This window comes from Cucumis sativus, chromosome 4 (assembly GCF_000004075.3).
Source record: "Cucumis sativus cultivar 9930 chromosome 4, Cucumber_9930_V3, whole genome shotgun sequence".
Lineage (NCBI taxonomy): Eukaryota > Viridiplantae > Streptophyta > Magnoliopsida > Cucurbitales > Cucurbitaceae > Cucumis > Cucumis sativus.
In genome coordinates, this window is record NC_026658.2 from 15,161,953 (window position 1) to 15,184,655 (window position 22,703).

General features: G+C 32.5%; 4 protein-coding genes across 7 annotated transcripts; all 4 read right to left on the minus strand.

The window, feature by feature from the left end:
• Positions 1 to 1,702: 1,702 nt before the first annotated feature.
• On the minus strand, positions 1,703 to 3,051 carry LOC101219743 (glutathione S-transferase U8). Its single transcript, XM_004147883.3, has 2 exons — positions 2,322 to 3,051; positions 1,703 to 2,217 (listed from the first exon to the last, which is right to left on the minus strand). The coding sequence occupies exons 1-2, from the start codon at positions 2,637 to 2,639 to the stop codon at positions 1,873 to 1,875; spliced, it is 663 nt and encodes a 220-aa protein (XP_004147931.3). The 5' UTR covers positions 2,640 to 3,051; the 3' UTR covers positions 1,703 to 1,872.
• A 755-nt stretch (positions 3,052 to 3,806) lies between these two features.
• Positions 3,807 to 7,223, minus strand: LOC101213546 (pyruvate dehydrogenase (acetyl-transferring) kinase, mitochondrial). Its single transcript, XM_004147858.3, has 6 exons — positions 6,804 to 7,223; positions 5,428 to 5,689; positions 5,049 to 5,229; positions 4,726 to 4,873; positions 4,435 to 4,648; positions 3,807 to 4,032 (listed from the first exon to the last, which is right to left on the minus strand). Exons 1-6 carry the CDS (start codon positions 7,050 to 7,052, stop codon positions 3,974 to 3,976), a joined length of 1,113 nt encoding a protein of 370 aa, XP_004147906.3. The 5' UTR covers positions 7,053 to 7,223; the 3' UTR covers positions 3,807 to 3,973.
• Positions 7,224 to 13,198: 5,975 nt separating this feature from the next.
• Positions 13,199 to 18,017, minus strand: LOC101219506 (probable sugar phosphate/phosphate translocator At1g48230). Its single transcript, XM_011655365.2, has 10 exons — positions 17,623 to 18,017; positions 16,976 to 17,282; positions 16,651 to 16,758; positions 16,261 to 16,292; positions 16,103 to 16,153; positions 15,772 to 15,833; positions 15,421 to 15,682; positions 14,967 to 15,232; positions 14,786 to 14,880; positions 13,199 to 13,721 (listed from the first exon to the last, which is right to left on the minus strand). The coding sequence occupies exons 2-10, from the start codon at positions 17,057 to 17,059 to the stop codon at positions 13,557 to 13,559; spliced, it is 1,125 nt and encodes a 374-aa protein (XP_011653667.1). The 5' UTR covers positions 17,060 to 17,282; positions 17,623 to 18,017; the 3' UTR covers positions 13,199 to 13,556.
• Positions 18,018 to 19,636: 1,619 nt separating this feature from the next.
• LOC101213304 (proteasome assembly chaperone 4) lies at positions 19,637 to 22,661 on the minus strand. 4 transcript variants are annotated; one of them, XM_004147857.3, is made up of 7 exons: positions 22,486 to 22,661; positions 22,217 to 22,354; positions 21,414 to 21,582; positions 21,227 to 21,295; positions 20,692 to 20,767; positions 20,536 to 20,600; positions 19,637 to 20,113 (listed from the first exon to the last, which is right to left on the minus strand). In XM_004147857.3, the coding sequence occupies exons 3-7, from the start codon at positions 21,570 to 21,572 to the stop codon at positions 20,033 to 20,035; spliced, it is 450 nt and encodes a 149-aa protein (XP_004147905.1). In that variant the 5' UTR covers positions 21,573 to 21,582; positions 22,217 to 22,354; positions 22,486 to 22,661; the 3' UTR covers positions 19,637 to 20,032. The 4 variants fall into 4 exon arrangements, with proteins under 4 accessions (XP_004147905.1, XP_011653670.1, XP_011653669.1 ...); XM_011655368.2 differs by lacking the exon at positions 22,486 to 22,661 and adding an exon at positions 21,961 to 22,116 and having other exon boundaries at positions 22,217 to 22,458; XM_011655367.2 differs by lacking the exon at positions 22,486 to 22,661 and having other exon boundaries at positions 22,217 to 22,457.
• Positions 22,662 to 22,703: the final 42 nt, after the last annotated feature.

The window sequence follows — 22,703 nt, forward strand, 5'->3', positions numbered from 1 at the left end:
AGCAAAACAATTAGACTCCTACTTTTAGAAAGAGTACACTATTTTAAATATGCTTTCACAATTTATAAAATAAATGGTACTAGAGACTTAGGGTGTGAGATATGTAGTCTCTAGTAATTGAAATTAAGAACCCTAATGAGATGGATTGAGTTAGATACGAATTAACTTGAGAGATCAAATATTTTTAAATAAGAAGAGATTCCTTAATTATCCAAGGATTAGAACACTCCACAAAATAAGTTACGTTGTTGATCAATTCCACTTGAATTGTTCTTGACATGCAATTCGATACTTGAACTACAAGATTCAAGAAGCTCTTTTGGGTAAACTTGAAGAAGTACACGAGTCCAAAACTCAATTCATCTTAATACTCTTAAAACAACCCAACAACAAGACTTAAATAATCTCCCTCATAAAAACCATAATTCATTGTAAAAAGACCGAATTGACTCTACTTCAATTATAATTACCCAAACTCATTTTGTTCAGACAATTTTTAATCCAACCATCTCTCTCATTGTTTTCACAAAAAGCTCTCATTATTATTTTGTCTTTGACTATTCATGGTCAACAACATTCATACGTTTCAAATTTTCTTGCAAAAGATCAACAACAAAACTAACATAAACTAATATATAACTTTTTTGGAAATTCCTAATACACGATTTTTACAACATAAATGTTTAGACTATTCTTAAATCACTTAGATGTGAATAAGGGATTCGATCTAAGCTCTAGATCATATGGGGTATGCATGGTTGAATATGAGAGGTAGCTCCACTCTTGCAACCAAAACGACTATACCAAGAAAGCCCAAGACTTGAACTTGTTATGCCATATCCCAAATTGATTGAGACACTGTTTGTATGGGAAAAGGGTGTGTGGTTTAATTTAGATTAATATAAATAGAGGAATGAAAGCTAAGAAAGGTCAACCTTCGTTTGTTTGAATTTCTTGGGGCAGAGGCTAAAGGGTGTCGTAAGCTGCTGCGTATGCCATTTATTGCTTGCTCTTCAATTTTCTCCATCACTAATGCTTTGTCTAAACTAATTAAATTTTGCTACTTTAAAATTTCTTTTTACAACATAATTTTTCTTATATATAAGCGATGAGAGAACTCTTTTTTTCTTTTTATATATATATTTTATTTTTTTATTTTTTATATAATGAGAGTGAGAGTGAGATGCATAAAGATAAGTGCATTTTGTGGTATACTCAAATAATATTGTTATGGTTAAAAGAAAGTTATACACTTTTTTTTTTCTTTTGTGTAATTGAGCGTGATGCATGAAAACAACATTTTAAATATTGCTCTTTTTTCTAATTCAATCACATAGTTAAAAAATTAAATTAAAAAAGAGAATTTTGACAACTATTTCATTAGAGATTTGGTGGTTTGCATGAAGAGGAGTGTGACTCAAGATATATTAAAAAGTTTCTAACCAACAAAGTGAATCATGCTTGAAGGAGTGCTGTGATTTTTTATTTAATGATTTGATAAAGTTATGAACTTAAACATGTGAGGAGTTGTCTTCGTTAAAGTTCAAGTTGTTAATAAAAGTAGCTGAACTTAGACTATTATATGGGTGAAATACCATTATTTTCTTCTAATTCCATTTTAAATATAACTCAAAATGACATGAACAAAATTATCTTTATCGAAAAGTTCTCATTCAGAAAATACTATTTGTAAATATTTTGATTTGTTTGATGTATTTGAAAATAGATTAGGATGATTATAAAAAGGATGGTTGGAAAGGAGTAAAATATAGAGTAAGAGTACATTCTCAACCTTTACCAAAAGGTCAGAGATTTATTTTATTACATAACCAAGGTGGTCTATTGAAGATACAAAAGAAAGCAACAAATCTTCTAGTTGGCCGTTAAAACAACTTGCAGGTAGGCCACAAGGACAGATTTTGGAGGCAAAACCTGTTTGACCACACTGTTCTTTACAATCTCTTCACTCCATTTGGTTAACTTTGGAAACTTTTTACTTGTCAACAGCTCAGATCCAAAACCTTCCTCAATGGCTGGGATCCAATATGCAATTACAGTTCCAACAATGTCCACAAATCCAATTTGATTTCCTCCAAAAAACTTCTTGTTTTGAAGCTCTTTCTCAAGTGGTTTTAATGTCTCCTCTGTTTCTTCCAAACCCTTCTCTTTCTCTTCTCTTTTGCTGCTTTTTGCAGCCTTCAGTGTAGCAGCCAAAACCTATATCATGAATTGAAATTATATATATTATAAACACATTGATACCGTTAAAGCAAGCAGTGATCAACAAAATAAACAAATGTACACAAACATTACTTACATACCTTGTCATCTATGTACTTAGCCCAGAATCTTGCTTGAGCTGTTTCGTAGGGATTTTGTTGAGGAAAGAAAGGATAAAGTGAGTTCCAAACTTGATCGATGTACTCAAGAATTATAAGTGACTCTGAAATGGGGTTTCCGTTGTGAAGAAAAACAGGGACTTTCTTGTAAATTGGGTTGTAAGTCAAAAGGAAATCACTTTTGTTCTTCAAATCTTCTTCATGATATTTATAATCAATGCCTTTGAGTTTCAAACCCAACTCCACTCTCCGGCTAAATGGACTCATCCATCCACCAAACAGTTCCACTTCTTCCCCCATCGCCAAAAATGTTACTACCCTCTCTCTAACAACAATGATATTACAAAAAGCTGAGTTAGGAAGCTAAAGAGGTGGTTCATTTATATATAGGAATTAGGAATTGGGTAGGAAGAGGGAAAAGTGTTTTTGATTTGTTAAGTGTAATAGAGATTGAGTTGTTTAGTGTTTGGAAGTGTGTAGAAAATCTCCATTTAGTTGAGGCGGAAAGTTGAATGTCATCGTAAGCCATTATGTCATGTTTTTCAAATATTTTAAAACAAAAAGGTTTGAGTTCATTGGTTTAACTCATCAGTAAAGGCGCCGGGCGGACAAGGTTTCGTATATTTATAAAAGATAACAGTAAGGGTAAATTGCAAAATAACTTCTACAATATAATGAATTTGGTAATTACACTCTCAAACATTTTGATAGAAATAATTAAACTTTTAACGTTTTAAAAGTGTTAAAATTGGAGATTCAGATTTAAGAATTAAGCTTATATCATCAAAATAATTTATATAATTACCTAGGTTCAAGAGTTCAATATTAAATTTAAGATAATACAAAGTACAACAATAAACACGTCTATTTAAGTCAAACAATACATAGTTGGAGATAAACTACTATATTTGTGTTTATGTTGAAAAAGTGTGAAAGACTAAAAATAGTGTTCTAATTCAAATAAATTTAGAAAATTTTGGTATATTGCGAAGAAGTCAAAAAATTAAATCCAAGCTTTTAAAAAAAGAAAGATGGCAAATATTAAATTAGAAATCCAGTCCTTCAGCCTCTGGGTGGAAGTGGAACTATTATGGAGTTAAGGAACATATGGCTGATGGCCTTCAAGTGGTGATGTTCCGGATTTATGTACAAAGAATTAAATTTATACTTTTATATTTAAAACATATATTTTTTCTTGGAGAATTATTGCAACCATAAATGACAGAAATTGCCGGAAGGTAGAATTCTACAATTTTGGGTTTTAAAAGACTGAAAAAAATGGTATAATATAATAGGTTTTTTTCACTGATTTTCTTTTTCTCCCCAAAACAGTGTTTGAACTGGAATGTCAGCAAACATACCATAAATTATGCCTGTTTTTAGTCTTTCAATGGTATTTCAATTTTCAATTTATTTATTTTTTTAAACAAGCAACTTCTCTTTTATGGGAGGGAGGAAAAAAACTTCTAATGAAATGGTTAAAGTTAACCCAGTGGTAGAATAAATGGTAGTGAGAAAATGCATTTTTGCTCCATGCAAAAGGCAGAATATACAAAGGGGGAAGGGCTAAATTCCAAGTTATTACAATTGGATCAATTTCAATACCACATTTCCCTATGGGGTTCTTCCTTTACTCATGGCAGAGGCTCTTGTGAATCCCCAAGACGAGACAGGTGAAGATAGGCATCTGTTCCTGTGTTCATAAGGAGAAGCAAGATGACGGTTAAATGAACATTTCAAAACTCAGACAGATCAAGAAATTCAACTAAACAATCACTATTGTTATAGACACAAACATACTTCCTATCGAACTGCAATTCATGGAATTTAGAAGCTGAAGGTAAATAAAACACTCCACCCGACTACAACTACGTAGAACGAGTGACCATCATTCATATCAATTCGAGAACTGGACATGATTTCAGTTTCTAGAGGAATAGATAGGAAGGGAATTTGAAAATTTTCTTTGTTTCTCTAGTTGTATGAATAGTCAGTCAGAAGGGACGAAATAGGCAAAGGGTTGATTTTGCGAGCAACGAAATAGCCATGTACAAGAAACAGAACTGTGAAAATTAAAACGGCAAGAACTACTTACCATATCCTTCCATGGAGATGACTTGCAGATCCCCACCAAAATAACGAGCATACAAACGACTTATAGGAAGCCCATAACCATATCCAGCCATTGTCACCAAATCTGCTGTTCCCAGATCTGGATGTTCATCCAGAGGGTTTTTGGCAGTGGTGTAGAGGTAAGTGAAAATTTTGGGAAGGCCGCTTCGAGGTATGCCGCCACCTTCGTCTGATACCTACAAGTGAATCATATCCAAAGTTATTTTGAGACTACATTGAGAATGAAGTTGCTTAACATTGGAAAGAATAATACCTTAATAGTGACATCCTCAATTCCATCAGCAACTATGATTCTCACTGGAGGAGCAACTTTATCAGAATCCATAAAGCGCTCTTGAACGGCACGTAATGAGTTCTTCACCAACTCAAAAACCATAAGATGCAAATGTGTTGGAACGTAACTATAAAAATACAAAAAAAAAAACATATAAGTTAAGAACAGAACAGAGATCAATTGCCTCAAAATCTAAGCCCAGAAATAACCATATTGGTAAAAAGTAGCAGAAACACTCAGAGCAGAAAGAATAAGGTTTACAAGATTGAAACATGGGAGTGGAGTCAAAATTAAGGGCTTACGGAAATGTAAAACTTGGATCTCCATAGATTTTGATATTGGGGGCACTGCCATACTCACGTAAACAGATTGCACGAGCATCCTCACTGGCACTCTCCGCAACCTTCACAGGAGACATTTTTGTGTGTATATATCCTACACAGTCAGGAGGGGGATTGGGATTGTGTAATTCCACATGCTGTCCTGAGTAACAAACAGATTTCACAAACCAAATGTTAAGGCTCGAGAAATCACAAAATAATGGCATGACTTAGATTTTGATATTCCCCTCCTGCCCTCAAAGAGAACTTTAAATTATATAGACAAATAGAGATGGAAGTAGGGAAGGCAGAAAAAATGGGACTTGGGACTTCTGACTAAGGAAATTAAAATTAGACTAACCAATGAGCATGCGAATTCCAATTCTTGACATGTAGAAGCGATCCAAAAACTGATGAATCTCATGAAGATTTTGATAACCAACATTATTTAGACGTAGGCCTTTCTTAAGCTGTTGAACACCTAAAGCCATTGTTGGAACCACGTTGTTGTGTCTCACCTTAATTGCCTTTATCATTTGTGTAAACTCCTTTTCATCATCTGAATTCTTTATCTCAGGGAAGGACCGAAGGTCACGGAAAGAATCCAAATACCAATCGCGAACCTAAGGAAACATTTAGAGAAAGAGTAAATGCGTGTCCCTGAAAAACTGAAACACAGCTTCAAAAAGTAAAACCAGCAAAAAGATTGTACCGAAAATATAATATACAGAAATCTGCCATTTCATACACATTGAAACTCAAAATAGAAAACTAATGGGCTACTGATTAAAGATTGTGATTAAAGAACTTACACGTGTTCACATTACTTTGTACGTCGAAACCACTATTCACAAGAATGTGATTTTGGGACGAACAATAAGCTCATTGTTTACAAACATAGACAAACTTTAGAACAACTTTTCGAAACAATTGCCTCAATGTTTTCCTAGAAAATTTATTATTAATAAAAGAAAAAACTATTTTGAAGAAAGTTCCTAAACAACCCCCAAAAGATAAGCATTTGATAATGCATGTACTTTTCTAGGCAAAACATGTCTCAACAACAAAGATTCAAGCTCTTAAAAGCTAAAAGCAATAAAAAAGCAAGCAGTAGCTAAGAACAGTTAACCAGGACTAAAGAAAAACTTGATCAAAATGGAATCCTACAACAGCAACAGATAGAGAATTAAATAATTGTACAGAATAGACCCAAATGCCCTGCCCTGAATGATTCATTGTACAATTAACTGAAGCAGGATAAGATATTGGCATCAGATATTGAAAACCTCAAACAAACAAGCAAATTAGCAACACAAAAAAGGGTCCAAAAATTTTTCAGAAAAATGCACAAGAAGTGATTATTAGAAACCAAAATCGAAAGCCAGTGAAGAGAGAAATGAAACCCACTCAGCCAGAAACAAAAACACTACATTAATCAATTAATATACTCCCAATTGCTCAGAGTTAGAAAATCCTCATAAATTCGAGATTTCGGTAAGAACCCACAACCAATTCAGCTAAATGCAAAGCAGATGTAGGTGAGAAAACCCAAGAAGAAGGTGAAAAAAGACCTTTCAAACAGTAGGTTAAACGGAGAGGGATTAGGAAGATGCTCAGTAAAAAAATCCTCATAAATTCGAGAATTCAGAAAGAACCACAACCAGTTCAACTAAATGCAAAGCAGATATAAGACAAAAAAAAAAAAAAAAAAAGGCAAGAGAAGGATGAAAAAAAGACCTTCAAAACAGCAGGTTTAACAGAGAGACCATAAGGAAGATTCTCGAGCTCAATCGCTCTCCTAGCAATCCGAATTGGAAGCTCCTTATGAAGAAACTGAGCAGAAATGAGCAAATTCTTAGCAGTGGGCTTGGAGCCAAACTCCATCATGTATCTCAAGCTAACCCCAGTTTGTTTCATACAACCCCATTTCTGGACATCGTCGATCAGGCTCTTGGAAAAGGACTCACAGAGTTTCTTAGCCGCCATGGCTAAAACAGAGAGCCCAAAACGAAAAACCCACAAAAGAAATGGGAGAAAAAACTGGCATGCAAGGAAAGAAGAAGACGAAGTTGAAAGGGGTTTTTCAAGCTAAAGACTGTGTTGTGGTTTTTGCTCGTATTGCTAGAATTGCCTTTTGTAGAGGCATTAAGGAAGCAGTTAGTTTACAGTTTTTCTTCCTCTCGAAAGATAAATTTTTAGGGTTGGAATTTTGAAGCAGACCGCAGTCATGGAACAGGTGGAAAGATGATTTGGATTTACATACTCTGTTTGTTGCTTCTTTCGGACTACTTCCTTCTTATTTCCCATTCTAATCTTCTTAGTTACACGAAGATTAGAATATACGTTTTTTCCTTTTATCTATCAAATAATAAATCTTTTCTATATTCCTAAAAATTCTGAATATTTCGTTTTTATCTAAACTTTTTTCTTTTTTATTATTTGGGCAAGTTCATTAAATTCCATTTATTTATTTATTACATTTTCAGTTTTTTACATAATGACAGAAGAAAAAAAATAAGGAATGAATACAAAATATTACCAACTAAATATCTTAATTTATTTTACTATTTTTAAAAATAGTTTATTATTATAATTAGATATAAAATTTATTTTTAAAAAAAGTTAGGAACATATCAAGCCAAAGTTAAAATTTTGGATGCTCTTTCCTTATATTTGTAATAATCTCAAAGTTCTATAACGTTATCAAATTAGAAAAATAGATAGTAAGTACATGTAATCCAACTAACAAATACATATAAATTCAACCATGGTAACTAAATAAAAGTACATGACAATCAATAAAAATTTAAATTGGAGTACTCCATCAAACTAGGTGTGATTTATAGGACCAATATAGCTTAACCATTGGTATTATCTAATTAATTTAAAGATTTGATTCACTCCATTGTTTTTCAAATATTGTATTAATTAAAATTTAAACGAATGATAATACAAACATTGTATGGAACTTTAATTTTATTAATTAAACTTTGAAATCATATTAGAAAAATTATTCTAATTATTAATTTAGTAAATGATGATGTATTTGACAATTTTAAAACTACAATTAAAATTGATTGAATAGAATTAAAAGAATTAGAAATGTGAAATAAGTTATCGGGAGTTGGGAAAAAGGTAATGTTTTAGATTGATGTGGTATTTGAATTGATGGAAACTTGTAAAATTGGGGGAAAATGAATATTCTAATTTAGATTTTACTATTAAGAATAATGTTCGAATTTATCTGCTTCCTTTTAGAGGGAAAAAAGAGAGAAAGAAAGAAAGAAAAAGCAGTAAAGGTTGGAAAAGAAATTGTTTTAAGTTGAGGAAGGAAAATAATTATAAAGAGGGATGACACGTGTCAGTGGATAAGAGGGAAAGAGAGAAAGTGGGGCAGTGGATAAGGTTGGATGACACGTCACCCATTGCCCTCTCCAATTATTCTTTTTTTTTCTCTCTTTATTTTATTCAATAACAATAACTCATTTTAAAATTTTGCCTAAATTATTTCATACATAATTGAAATTAAATATTATAAAAGAAGCTACTCATTATATCATATGGGCTATATAATATAATATAATGAAAATAATTGTTTTAACTTTTTACTTCCTATTTTATTTTGAAAATATATCCTTCAACTCTTTATTTGTCTAAACAATTCAAAATACCAATTTGGAATCAAATATAAATTATAAACTTTGCTTGTCGGACTTTTAAAATAAAGTTGAAAGATTTAATACTTCACTCTAAAACAACCTTATCGTTAATAGTTAATATATGGACAAATAATTTTTTTTGTACACCTCGAAAACCGCATCCTTGTTAGTTTTGAAATTAACAGAATAGAGAGGACAAAGAATTAAGATATTGGTATTCACTCAAGAGAACACATGCTAAATGAAAAAAAAAAAAGTCACAAAAGTAATCATTATAGATATGGTATATGGTCTCAATACTTACCAGAGATATCGTAAATTTAATTCATGATAACCACCTGCTATAAATTAATTTTCTACCCTAATTATTGTAGGGTTAAGCGGATTGTCCGTTGAGATTAGTTCAGATGTGCGTAAACTAAATATTGATAGTATGAGTATTCATTTTTTTTTTTCTTTTCTTTTGAAGTTTTTATTAAAGTTGTTTAAAAGTATTAATGAAACTTTTGAAAATTCGTACTACTTTTAATCCAAAGTCGATCGGTCATAAAATGAAAGAGAGTCAGTTGGTGTAGGTTTGAAAAGGTTCTTAATAAAAAAATTCCAAAAAATATTTAGAAGGTTAAACCAACTAACATTTACTCATCAACTATGAATGTCCATTTAGTCATTTACTAAATTGAGATAATGGTTGAGCTACCCACAGAAAAAAAGAAAGTTAGTGTTCCAAAATTAATTTTGGGACAGAATAATGGTTAATAAAATGAGTTTTGAATGCATTGGTGGAACAAACTTTTTTTTACTTTTCTTTGTTTGAAATTTCAGATTCAGGTATGAATCAATAGGTGAGATAGACATTCAATTTGAGAATCTCCGCCTAAAAAAAATAGCATCCATTTCGTTATCATTCATTATTACATGCCCCCACCATATTTTGTTACTCTACTTTATAGTTTATACCCTATAAAGTATTAACTATTTTTCGTAAATGAAACTCTCACCTTTTCCATTACACATTACTTCCTTTACTTCACAAATTTCCCTCTTTTTCTATTTCCAACATTAATATTTTTCTTACCATAAACAAATTTCTTCATATTCTTTTATGGCTTCTAATATCTTTTTATAAAATTAAACTTTTCCTGCTTTAATTTTTTTATTAATTATTTCAAATATTAAATCAAGACTCATATGTTGGACTGCACCAAAATTATGGACCAATCCAAAAAATTTGGGTTAGGTTGGCTAGTTGGTTTTTTTCTTCTTCTCATATTTCCATAATTTAAATGACTTTTTATATTGTTTTTCAATGTGTATGATGAACAAATTATTATTCAAGGTGCAATGCGATATATATATATAATCAGGTTGGGTTAGGTCAATCTTACCCTTTACTTACACAATGCGACAACCTCGCTCAAATTGTTTTTTCTCTAATTTTCTAACCCAACCCTTACAGTTTGGGTTGGGTAATGAATTACCAATTCTTTTTAGGATAATTGCTATGAATGATCATTTGAGAAATAATAATTAATGATATAATTACATTTAATTTTTTTTACAAATATAGCAAAACTATCGCTGATAGACTTGTACCATTGGTAGACCAATATTTACAACATGGTATATCATCAATAGAATTTGAAATTTTTTTAAAAATGTTGCTATATACTTAATTATTTTGAATCTAATTGCTAAATTTGCAACTATCCATTTTTTTTAACACTCCTATATTAAATAACATAATCACAATCATAGTATTAAATTTTCATCCGATGTTTCTATCCATATTTCCACATTTTTATAGATTCAATATCGATACGGGAAGTGAATCTATATTTCCAATACATCGCAGAAAAATCCACTAATAATATAGATCTAATTTAAATAATAAACATGAAAAAATTGCATTAAATGACAAAAACATTTAGAAAAAAAACCGCTCATGACACATATTTTTTGCATATTACGAATTCGGCAAATAAATTAGTGATATCAAACGACTATCGGTAATTATAAAACAATCGAAGGGCTATAAGTAATTATAGGGTTATTGGTTTTTAAATTTGCTACTTTTGCAATTTAAAAAATGTAGTGACATAAATCCTATTATCATAAAGTTTTTTGCTATTTTTGCAAGGACCTCATAAACATGCTTATGTATTTAAAATTTGTTTATACGTATTTGAAATTAAGAAAATATTTGTTTACTAAATTTCTATAAAATTAAGATTTTGATATTTTGGACGACATTCATATTTTAACGTTAAGATTGATTGATAGATTAGGATAATATATATTTTTGGAGGGTTTGTGTGGAAAATTAAAGGAGAGAAATTGATTGATTTGAGGAAGTGATGTATGTTAGAAATAATTGGAGAAAGTAAGACGACAGGTTGTGAATGAAATATACCATATTTGTTAGGTAGCTTTTCTTCATATATTATGCCCTTTTAGTTTATTGCTATTTGCTACCCAACTTTCCGTTGTCATTTATCTATAATGTTCATGTCTTCTCTAAATTAGCTTATCATTTTGTCCTAATACTTATCACATGTGTCATTGCTTCATTTGTGGAAACAGTAAATCAACATATGTGATCAATGTGTATTTGTTGACATGTGCTCTAGAACTAAAAAAAACACACCAATAAACATTTTAGAAAATGATATAATTTGAAAGATTCCTTAGTACACTAAATTTAAAGCAAGAGATTAAAAGTTAGAGAGACCTCAAAAATGTCAAAAACAACTAATTATTATTGAGGTATTTATTTCATTACTTTGTTCCCATCCAAATTGGTAGAGAAACTTCATTCTTCATCCCTCCTAATTGTGACATTTGGCTCCTCCAAATCTTACTCTTTTTCTTTAGACAAAGTCAACAAAAGATTTGTTTAATTAATTGTTCGTTTTTTTTCTTTTAAAAAATAAAATATTATGGAGTTCGAATCGAAGTTAATTTTAAAATGATGGCGATTGTCAAAGGAACCTACAAAATTTTTAGATGAAATTAAGTATTATGAAAATAGTTAAAATGATATGCATGAATGTGTTGTTTGAAAATATAAAAAGCGATAAAAGAACCATAAACAACTTTATCAATAATTTTATAATGCATTCAAATCTAAAGTATTTTATTTTATGTCGGAGATCCAATCGGACTAAGAATAGATAAACTATAAATCTAGATTATAAATTTGTTTTCTTTATCTGATCTATGATTATATTGTTGTTGTTTTTTTAATTTTAGATTGTCTTATACTTCTACAACTCATTACGTGATTACCTTTGTTTGTATGAGGTTTTCGAAGAAATGTATTTCGTGAAATTGAAATTGTACTAATATTGATTTTGTGTGTGATTTGATGTGATGCGATTCAATTTCTAAGATTTGATCATCTCATCATCTTTTAGTTGAACTGATGTATGGAAATGGTACGCGGGGTGTTTTTGAGGTTTAAGTCTTGGAAGAAACTTGTATTTTGAAAAGAGTTTGTGTCGTCCTGGTTGTGTTAGAGAATTCTCTCTAAGCCTTATGGAGTGTAAAATTTCTCAGCCTACAAATGAGAGAACTTGTCTATTTGTAGAGCTCTCGGGTGGGCTTTGTAGGATTGAACTTGGTTGATGCATGGACTTAGACTCTTGGAACAACTATATGAATTTGGATCTTATTTAACATTTGACCCAAATTAAATATATTTTTAGGCTCAATTCAAATTTAACATAAATAAGAATATCAAAACTGATCAAATTAATTTTATTCAATCAAATGACCATGATGAAAACATCAAGGTTAGTCTCTTCAATTTTGCCTTGGAGCATATGTTAACCTTCAATTGATCTCAAATTTGATTATTTGTAACTCCGTTATTAATTTGAACAATGACATGATAACTAGTGATCGACCTAAAAGTTTTCGATCAACAATTGCATTTTATAATTTTTATCTTTGAAACAAATTCCAAAAACAAAACAAGTTGATTTGATTTTTGAAAAAAGAGAAAAAGTTAGATATAAACCAAGAGATTAGAGATGAAAGAGATATTTATAAGTTTACTTCTAAAAACCAAAACATAAAAAACAAAATTCTAAAATGCAAAACAAAAAAACTAAACATGAACGTTTATAAACAATAGAAGCAAAAATGAACTAAAGTTCCAAGTCTAAAATTTATTTTATCTCCACGATTAAAATTAAACTATCTAATTTACTTAAAAAAATTAAAGAACAACGCAGTAAATTTAAACTTTCAATTACAGATATGAATTTTAATTGTTGCCTCATCTTTATTTTTTTCTATAGAAATTAACACCTTCCTTCTCTTCACTTCGGAAAATACTTACGAAATCTTAACCAAATTTCAAAAACATATAATTTCTAAAAAACATCCTCTACTAAACAAATCAATGTTAAAAAACGAATGAAAAATTCTAGTACATTTCTCATCTCCTTTCTTAAGAACATAACAAAATAAAAAGGAACAAAAATACAAAATATATATATAACATTCACTATATAGCAGCATTCATGGATCAAAGACCGCAAATTTTACTTACCGTCCCTAAAGCTTCTGGCTGATTCAAAGAATACAATTACATGACTTGATCAAAAGAATTGTCCTAAAATATTACATTCAATCAAGACCATTGTTATTATGCCATTGCCAAGGCTCCTCTAGTCCCAATCCAATATTCTCTATTCCATGTAGAAGACATTGCCACAAAATCAAATGAATCCATAATTGCCTTCTAAACCTCACAAAACAACTTCCATTGAATATTTCCTATCACTCATCCTTCTTTTTCCTTCCTATTCATATTTATATATCGCTACTGATTGTGGTTACCAACCTGCATGCGACCAACATGTGACAACCTTGATGACAGTAAAGGTGCCTCTTCATCAACATTGATATCGGACGAACCATTTCCACCATTGCCATCATTGCTATTTGACGTGAATATATCTGTCGACTTCTTCTCTAACTTCCAGTCCTGTAATAGGCATCAAAGTTCCAGTTAGGAAAATATTGAAAGATCGGTCAAGACAACAAACTGCTGATTAGTCATTAGACAGCAGATGAAAAAGGAAAGCAAGTAAAGTTACAGTACTCAGCATTTGTTCCAACACTGAGCCCTGAGATCATCAACCTCAAAAAGCACTTCGAGGTTCATTAGCCTTTAGCGAATGAAATCAGATTGAAAAGTTTGCAGATCGTTGTGGTTTAACAGTTTTAGTTTTATTGGTTGCATCCGTACATCTGCTGGCCAAAATTATTGTGGGAAATGGAGGAAAGTAGCCCTCTATATACTAGCTAAGAGAAATATTGTGGTTTCAATGAGTTCTCAAGAAGGATAGAACATTTTCAAATTTTCAGGGTCACAGCTGTAAGTTATCAAGACGTAACTCTCAGCTCTCAGGGATAGAAAAGTTGGATCTTTCTGAAGGACACGTTTTAGGTGGAATTTGTTCGACTGATTCATTTCAATAACCCATACTTATACAGCCATTTTCCTTTGTTACTTGGCCAAGTAATACAAACTGGGATAATCAAAGCCGTTTTATTCCAGCACTTAAACTACCAAGGCATAAAAGGTTTAGAGGAATTTCCTTGAGCTCAGTACCAAAAGAGGAATAACACCTCACTTCAATAAGATCTGTTCTATAGGTTGTACTTCTAAGCCATTGAGTCCTAAACGTGGAAATATACTTGACTGTACATGGAACAACTGGTAGATACCCCTTCAAATGAAAACCAGAAGCTTGTGGAGCTCGCTGTTGTGGCTATAGTTTGGGAATTTTGAATGGAAAGAAATCTAGGGGTTTTCCTGATGCTTAGAATTGGGGAAAATGTGAGAGGCATTATCAAATTTCTCAACTGGTTGATGTCTTACCTCCTCATTTCTCCCAACTTATATTCTAACTAATTGTTTCCCACCTAAAAAAGATTGTCACTTTTAGTACCACATAAAGCCTATGAGACATTGCATCAAGTGGAGAAGGAACTACTTCAAATTATTAAAACTGCCATGAGATGTGAATAATTCAGAGCCCCAACCTTTGCAATTCTGTCTGTAATGCTTTCAGATGACAATTGAGATGCACGAACATCTTTGACCTTTATGTAATTATACATGAGGACGCCACATAATGCTGCATGGAGAAAAGGGTTGGTAAGTTGAATATCGAATTAAATTAGTAAGTCATAATGGGAAAAATTCTCCCCTAGAAAGGATTACCAATTGCATAGCCAATGATATTCAACCCTGTTATCGTAGATTCAGGAAATATAACAGTTGAGAGGGCTATTAGTATCCAGTCCTTGAGAACACCAGCAACTCGAATAGTAACGGCTCCAGTTCTTCCAATTACTAAGAAAATAGAGAAGTTCAATGCCAAGGCACACAGTGCATTCGAAAAAAAGATCCAGAAGTTGAACTGAATTTGAGCAACTTGCATTTCTGGCTTCTCCAACAAGTACCAAGGAACAAACAGGAAAACAAAACTGCATGAATCAAACACACAAAGTGAGCAGCTAATTCAATTGACCCCCATTAAATTAGAATCTAGCTTTTGTCGCATATAAGTTGATTTACAGTGAATAATTATTACTGCTTCAAAATGAAATCTTGATAATCCATTGACAAAGTTACTTGACTACTTTGAGTCGAGAAGCATCGAACTACACTCTACCTGCATGGAGCAATGTAATATAAGCTGGTGATAGGATTTAGAGTTAAGCCCTTCTTTTGTAGAAGGACCTGCGTCAAGACCAGCCTGAGAGCTTCTGCAAAGATACCCGTGACCTGGTAAACTGTGCCTACTACGTTAAAATGGATCTCACCATATGAGGAAATGACAACCCCAACACTGACCAACAACATGTTCAAGAAAACGTCACACCTTAACTTGTCCGTACCACACACAACAGCCATTAAAAATGTGGCTACTGGCACTGAAAAATCAAATTTAAATCTAATCAATTTACATTTATAAGAAGTCTCATTCTAGAAGTGCAAAAAGCATGAAGTTAAGCCTGCATACTTAAAGCCTTAAGCATCTGAATGAAGGCCACAGATATGTGTAAGTAGGCAGTGTTACCAAACCTGAAATATTAATAGTTAGTAATACTGAAACCAATGTGAACATGACGCAAAGGACCTCAAACAATCTTACAAAAATAGTATGAAAATCATGACATTTTTTAGCACCTTTACCTATTAAAGCGAGTTAGAAACTTAGAACATTATAATACATGAAACCAACGTATAAGAAAAAATGTCACTTACAAAACCTAAGAACAATGTCCATCCCTCCTAAATGGGAATTCTTTCAAGTACTATTACAAGATGACTAATTTTACAACCTTACTTACCAAAGACTTGATGCAAAAAATGCACTAATCGGGATGACACAAGTTGCATATCTGTCCAATAGGAAAGACATTACACATTAGGAACAGATAAATATTACACACAAAAAAGGCAGCAAAAACCAATTATACCTCAGCTTTTCATTTCTCAGAGCACTTACATTTCAAAAGTCATTTTGACTGGAGATACAACCTGCAGAATTGGAATCAACATTAATTACTCTAGCTACCCAAATTTGGAAAAGTAGATTAACTGAGCGACAGGAAATGGATGAAGTGGGCTATCCAAAACACGCAAGAATTTTTGGTTGAAGCATTGTTGCCTGCTGGTAACTATTACTAGCTATCACAGGTTGAAAATTGTGTAGAACTTCCTAATCCCTTTTCTGCATGGCTAAAAAGAGGCTACCACTAGGGAAGTGCAAGAGAACAATGGCAGTTACTAACACCAACTTAACAGTCATCTCTTGACCAAGGAATCCAATTTGACAAAGAATGTAATAAGTAAATTGAATTCTCTAAATCTCATATATAATGTTATAAAATCGTACCTTGAACACACGGACAAGGAAGAATGCGACAGCGCCAGAAAACCCCATATGAATCATTGTAAGTGTAATAGGCAAAGGAAAATTGAAGTATTTTGGGGAGAGCACCCACTGCAATATTAGAAAAACAAGTAAAAATAAGCATCACATGAGAATTAAACATTAGCAGACAGCCAACAATTAAGCAGCGAGCATGCTTACACCTTAAATTCAGATCGTGAAATAGTTAAACTAATGATTACTACTTGTACCATTAACAGAGACGAGATAATGAAAACTGGAACAAATTTCAAATCTGATCAATAAGGAAAAAAATATGTTGAAATACCTTGTTGTACAAAATAACTCCAGATGATAGCAAAATGTAGATGAAAAGATACAGGTAAGTCAGCACAAGTGGTCTGTTGATCATTTTGGCCAATGAAAATTTCCGCTGACTGATCTAACAGGTGAGTTCCGCCTCTACAACTAACTTTTCATCACCCCTGTCTATGATCTGAAGATAGAGGCATCTTCTATCTAAACCCTGCAATCAGATTTCGTCTTCTACGCTATACAATAAGGTTTATTTATTGGTTAAACCGACAGGTACAGTGTCTACTATACTGTATACGTATATCCATGCAGGACAGCACCTGAAAACAAAGCCCGGAGTCAAAGAAGAATACCGAATTTATCTCTCCCAATAAGCAAAACCCAGATGCTACATTGTAACCATCGAAAAGGTAGTAAGAGATAAGAAGCAACACGATTTGCCAAATTCAAACCAACCAGGACAATAAGAACGAATCATGTACAAGAACTAGAGTCGGGGTATAACTCATATGTGATGCAAAAGTGAACCAATTGGGAAACGAAAACAAAACCCACATAAGGGTAGATCTGAAAGAATGCGGCAAAAACAAGTGACAGAAATTCAATGACAACCACAGCAGAATTCGATGAAAGACGAAAGGCGGAAGAAAAGGGTGTTACCAAAACAAAGGGATCGAGACGTTGGCGGGAATCTGAAGGAAGAAAAGTGCACAGCAGTAGCAAAAAACCCAACTTGGCGGTGAGAAAGAAGACGATGCAGAGAGGGGAAATGGAGGATTGTAGAGAAATGGGTTAAAAGGGAAAATGGAGAAACAGAAATGAGAAGAGTGAGAAAGAGTTGAAAAAGTTAAAATCGTCTGTTGTGAAGAACTGGCGGAACCGTACGCTGTGAAGAGTGCATTAATGGCTTCTAGATTTCGAAGATACAGAACAGAACACAAAACAGAGGCTGTTAGGCTTCCAACTCCCTTTCACGGGAGATGACGCTTCTGCCTTCTATAAAGGCTTCCTTTTGCAAAAATGGACCTTTCAAACATTATCCCCATGTGATTTTCAGTTTCAACAATTTGATTTTTGGAATATAGATAAAGCTTCGATTTTCCATTGTGTAATTGTTGAAATTGAACGGACTAAAAGAAACAAAAATGTAAATGAATCAAAATTGAATCTCTCTTTTTTGTTTACAAGGAGTTACCTAATAGTCCATTCTCTCCATGTGTATAGTGATTTAGTGAGATCCTTTGTTGTCTTTTATTGGACAGTCATGTGTTTGGTGGTCATAGATAGCCTCCTCATCCAATTAGACTTATTTAGTAAAGAGAATAGGTTTTTTTTTTTTCCTCTTTTTCTTGTGATTGGTAAGAAAGTGAAGCCTTCATCCCTTGTTATCATGCATAGAGTGGTCTTTGTAGTCGTGCATTGTTGGTGAATCTCTAGATGATGTTGTAATGTTAGTGATCATGGCTTGATAGGTGATCTTCTGATGCTCGACATGAGTGTAAGGCGAAAACTGCAATTGTGTTAGTTGATTCGTGTGAGGAATTCTTTAAAAGATGGTGCATGTGGTAGTGTCAACCTCCTCCGCTTTGGGTTGAATTCGAGTGGATGCAACTAGGTCAACTCTCAAACCAATGTATTTTTGTTTCAATATCGATAGCACAATTGAATGAATCACTTAACGAGTTTAGCAATAATATTATTTATTTGAGGTTGAGTACCACCCAAAACCCCTTTAGTAACTAGAATTGAAAAACCAATAACTTTCACAAACCTTGGAAACCTAACACCCAAAGTTTCTTTATAAATATTGCTCAAAATACAAATACATCATAACACTTTCATCTTACCTTATATTCCTATTATTTTTTAGGAGAATGTGTGGGTGTAATGAATTACTTCCCGTAAAATATTGAAAAAAATTCATATTCTATCTTTGTTAAAAAAACTTTATCTGTTTGTCAAAGAAACTAATCTTACTCCTAACTAAAAACTAACCGACCATACTAAAAAAAAAAAAAATATATGAAACAACTTCTATTTCATTACCAATAGAGAGAATTTTACTCCCAACCAACTCTATTAAAAACTAACCAAAAATGATTATCAACTATTGATAAAGAAGAATTGAAGAATGATAACTAAAAAGATGGTTTAATTAAATTTGATAACTGAATTGTCATGTGACATATTTTTTTATATCTTTTTATATACGTGTAACAGTGTCCATATATGTTATACATCCATGAATGAGAAAGAACTCGGGGAAAGTTCTTTTTAGTACACGATTGAAAATAGGAGGATTTGAACCACTCAATTCGTAGGGAAAAATATAAATACAATTAAAGACCTTGAGTGATACATTTGTATATTGAGAAGAACATTTACTTAGAAGCTTGATCTCTTTCTGACATCAACAACACTAATAAAAGAAATTGCTCCCACAACAATTATTTCATGGTAGCCTCCCTAGATAATTTCAAGTCTTCAATGACATAAATGCTCAATTAATTGACAAATAACTTAATCTCACATCTTACATAAGTTTTATATACTATAAACTAGATAAAATGTTTAAGGATTCACTTTCATTCCAAAAATTCATCTCAAGAACAATTGAGTGAAATTATGATAAATATATAGTTTACAGAATCTAATGAGGAAGGCCAATGAAAAATGAATCAAATAAATACCAGTTTCATTCCTGAAAATGAAGAAAACTAGTGAAAATGGACAACCAAATAAGATTAAACAAGATGATAACAGGGAAGAGATAAACAATCTATTAAACAAATTACAACGTATTTACACCGTTTTGTAGTTAGCTATCGATTTATCCAATATTATAACAAAAAATGGATAATGTTCTTAATAAATATCCAAGCAAGATCCAAGTAAAATAGAACCCCGTTGAGTGCCTTGATAGGCTGTATGTTCGGGTATATCGTCCTCCAAAATCCTAGCCTAGATTCAAGCCCGGAGTTTCAGCTATAAGATTGCAAAGAAGAAAACAGCTAGCAACCAGAGTAAGGCTTCTCTGGATCTTGCAAAGAAGACTAATCATGGTAACCAATTATCTAGATGGACCTTCTGGTTTAGGCCTTACGTACCCTAAAGTGACCAGCTTTTGCACTAATACCTTTTCGGCAGCGACCTAAAATGATCAAACAAAAATAACAGCTAAGTAGGAATCCAAAACGGGAAAGTGTGATAATGATTGAACTCTACTTGATAACCATTTAGTTTTTTATTTCTCATTTATTTAAATTTCAAATTTTAAGGCACTAGAATTTGTATAGAATTTATAAAACAAAGCTCAAGTTTTAGTAAACTATTTTCTTTTTCAGTAGTCAAAATTGACTTACATTTTTAAGACATTTTTATGAAGCAGATAACAAAGCCAACATACTACATGTTTTTATGAAGTAGATAACAAACCCAACATACTGATAAAAAAAAGGATTGAGTGATTATCAATCGAACAAAATATTCTGGTATGGTTCTTTCATAGGCCAATTATCTCATGCCTAATTCATCTCTAAGAAAAAACAGTAAGAAAGAGGAGGGTAATCGAACCTCGATTATGGGGCTGTTTTTCGGAATATTGCTAGCCAAGATGATATTTAGACCGGTTTTTAACACTAGGAAAAGAGAAAACAAGTGTATCAGTAGGATCACTAGAAGACATGACATCTTGAATATTCAGAGTTCAAAACTAGATTTACATACTACCTAGTCTACGTGCCATGCTAGATCCTGTATTATCGGATGAACCTCCAAGTATGGAAGTAACACTCACTGTATTGTTCTGCAAGATTTCAGTGGCAAAATATTAATGACTGTGAGCAAGGATTATGCATTGATATTATTGAAGAATTGACAAAGGAAAAGTTGAGGAACACGCATTCTTTTTAATGTTCAAGGCGCAATATGCACCAGGTTTTTGGGGTTTAAGCATATGGCCCAAGGAAAAAACAAAGTGCAGGTTCACGGCGAGGATGTGCCTAGTACCTAGGCACTTGCTCAGGAGGGCTTTTCAAACACCAAAAGTGAAACAGAAAATACATAAAATTAACAAAAAAAAAAAAAAAAATAGCTTTTGGAATGGTTGAAAGCATCTTTAGCCGATTATACCCACTAGTTAAACTTTAAAGTGCTTCCAAGAGAAACAGATTATACCCACTAGTTAAACTTTAAAGTGCTTCAAAGAGAAACAGTCAATCAGTGTTTCTTTCTTCAGAAAAAAGTGTAGAAGGGCTCAACTTACAGGTCGTGTGGGGGCAGCTGCATACAAATTTCCAAATTTTGCAGAATTGCAACCAATCCATACATATATCTACAGATTAAAAATAAAAACAAACAAATAAGACAGAAAAGAACATCAAGAAACTGAACTTTGAAATATTTAACACACTGATTCTAACAAAGGAAGGTTTAGGAAACCCATGGAAAACCTGTTTGGAGAGACATATAATCTGAAAATGGATGGGGACATCATTTATGGCTTCACTGAAGCAAGTAACCCGAACATCATCAAGGTTACCATTGCTATTGCTATTTGATGGACTAGCAAATGACTGTTCTTCTTTCGAGATTTGACCTTCATGTAACATTTTTATCAACCTAAACAAAGAAAAAGAAACAAACTAAAAAACTACAATATTGATATTATCTCAGTTTTATGTAGAAAAATTGCGCAGAAGCGTCATCTCCAAGTCTTAAACAATAACAGACAAACTAATATTAAAAGAAAAAGAATAATATAATTAAGCACCATTGGAAACATACACTTGATTCAGATTGGAGCATCAGATGCAAACATACAACTCCAAGTGAAATTTTCAAAGTTTCTAATCAAGAATCAATGATATCAAATTCCAGCATATCGCAATGTTGAAATATAATGACCGAGTGGATTCGAATTCCAGTTAAGACAAGAGTATACAAATCCAACCCCAGAAACAAATAGTTTTATAGAGTCAACTTGAGTGGGGGCGGTACCGAAACGTTGGTAGCTTGTTAGTGGTGGGGGGTGCGTGCTATCCGCTGGTCACAAGTTCGATTCGTTTCGGTAGAGAAAAGGAATGGAAGAGTAGGGGCGGTGGTAATGAAGCCCGACCCGGATCGAAAAATCAACAATCAAATCTTCTTCTTTTTCTTCAATTTTCTCCACAAACAAAAAACTATTCTTTTTATTCTTCTTCTTAATAACCTTTCCCACAAACATTAACTCATAAACAAGAAGAAGCGGAGTTACCTTCGTCTTCTCCAAACCCCCTAAGCTGTGAAGAACACGAACTCAATTGAAGGACGAATGGGTGGCGTCGTTGCGAGAAAAGGAGCAACAGTGAGGGTTGAGATGAGAACCCAAGGACGAACAGAAGAAGCTGGTCTTCTGAATGAGATTTCTAAACAGATTAAAATATAGTTTTAAAATGTTCAAATTCAAATACTAAAAAAAAAAAAAAAAGGGACAATTCATGAGGGTTTAGGGCACCCTATGAACTAAATGAAAGAAAAACACACCAAAATTGGGGGAAGTATCTCAATTCTCAATCCAAGAAGAAACGAAACAAGCAATCAAAAACAATGGAAGACACAGAAGTGCAAATAAGAAAGGAATAAAGAATTGAAGAACGATAAAGAATACTATTTAGTGAATTTTAAAACATGGAGACCAATTCAAAACTCAAACCTATACAAGTGTCCAGTGCACAAAATATAAACAATACATAATAAGAGAT

Excerpts from the sequence above, each read along its gene's own strand:
- LOC101219743 (XM_004147883.3), bottom strand. The coding sequence starts at position 2,639 with ATGGGGGAAGAAGTGGAACTGTTTGGTGGATGGATGAGTCCATTTAGC. Across the intron at positions 2,218-2,321 it reads CTAAGTACATAGATGACAAG|GTTTTGGCTGCTACACTGAA; the intron begins GTATGTAAGTAA and ends TTCATGATATAG.
- LOC101213546 (XM_004147858.3), bottom strand. The coding sequence starts at position 7,052 with ATGGCGGCTAAGAAACTCTGTGAGTCCTTTTCCAAGAGCCTGATCGAC. Across the intron at positions 5,230-5,427 it reads TGGAATTCGCATGCTCATTG|GACAGCATGTGGAATTACAC; the intron begins GTTAGTCTAATT and ends TTTGTTACTCAG. Across the intron at positions 4,649-4,725 it reads TTGAGGATGTCACTATTAAG|GTATCAGACGAAGGTGGCGG; the intron begins GTATTATTCTTT and ends ATTCACTTGTAG.
- LOC101219506 (XM_011655365.2), bottom strand. The coding sequence starts at position 17,059 with ATGATCAACAGACCACTTGTGCTGACTTACCTGTATCTTTTCATCTAC. Across the intron at positions 15,233-15,420 it reads TATTACATTGCTCCATGCAG|TTTTGTTTTCCTGTTTGTTC; the intron begins GTAGAGTGTAGT and ends TGATTCATGCAG. Across the intron at positions 13,722-14,785 it reads TTACAGACAGAATTGCAAAG|GACTGGAAGTTAGAGAAGAA; the intron begins GTTGGGGCTCTG and ends TGCCTATTACAG.
- LOC101213304 (XM_004147857.3), bottom strand. The coding sequence starts at position 21,572 with ATGTTACATGAAGGTCAAATCTCGAAAGAAGAACAGTCATTTGCTAGT. Across the intron at positions 21,296-21,413 it reads TTATATGTCTCTCCAAACAG|ATATATGTATGGATTGGTTG; the intron begins GTTTTCCATGGG and ends TTTAATCTGTAG. Across the intron at positions 20,768-21,226 it reads CAGCTGCCCCCACACGACCT|AACAATACAGTGAGTGTTAC; the intron begins GTAAGTTGAGCC and ends GAAATCTTGCAG.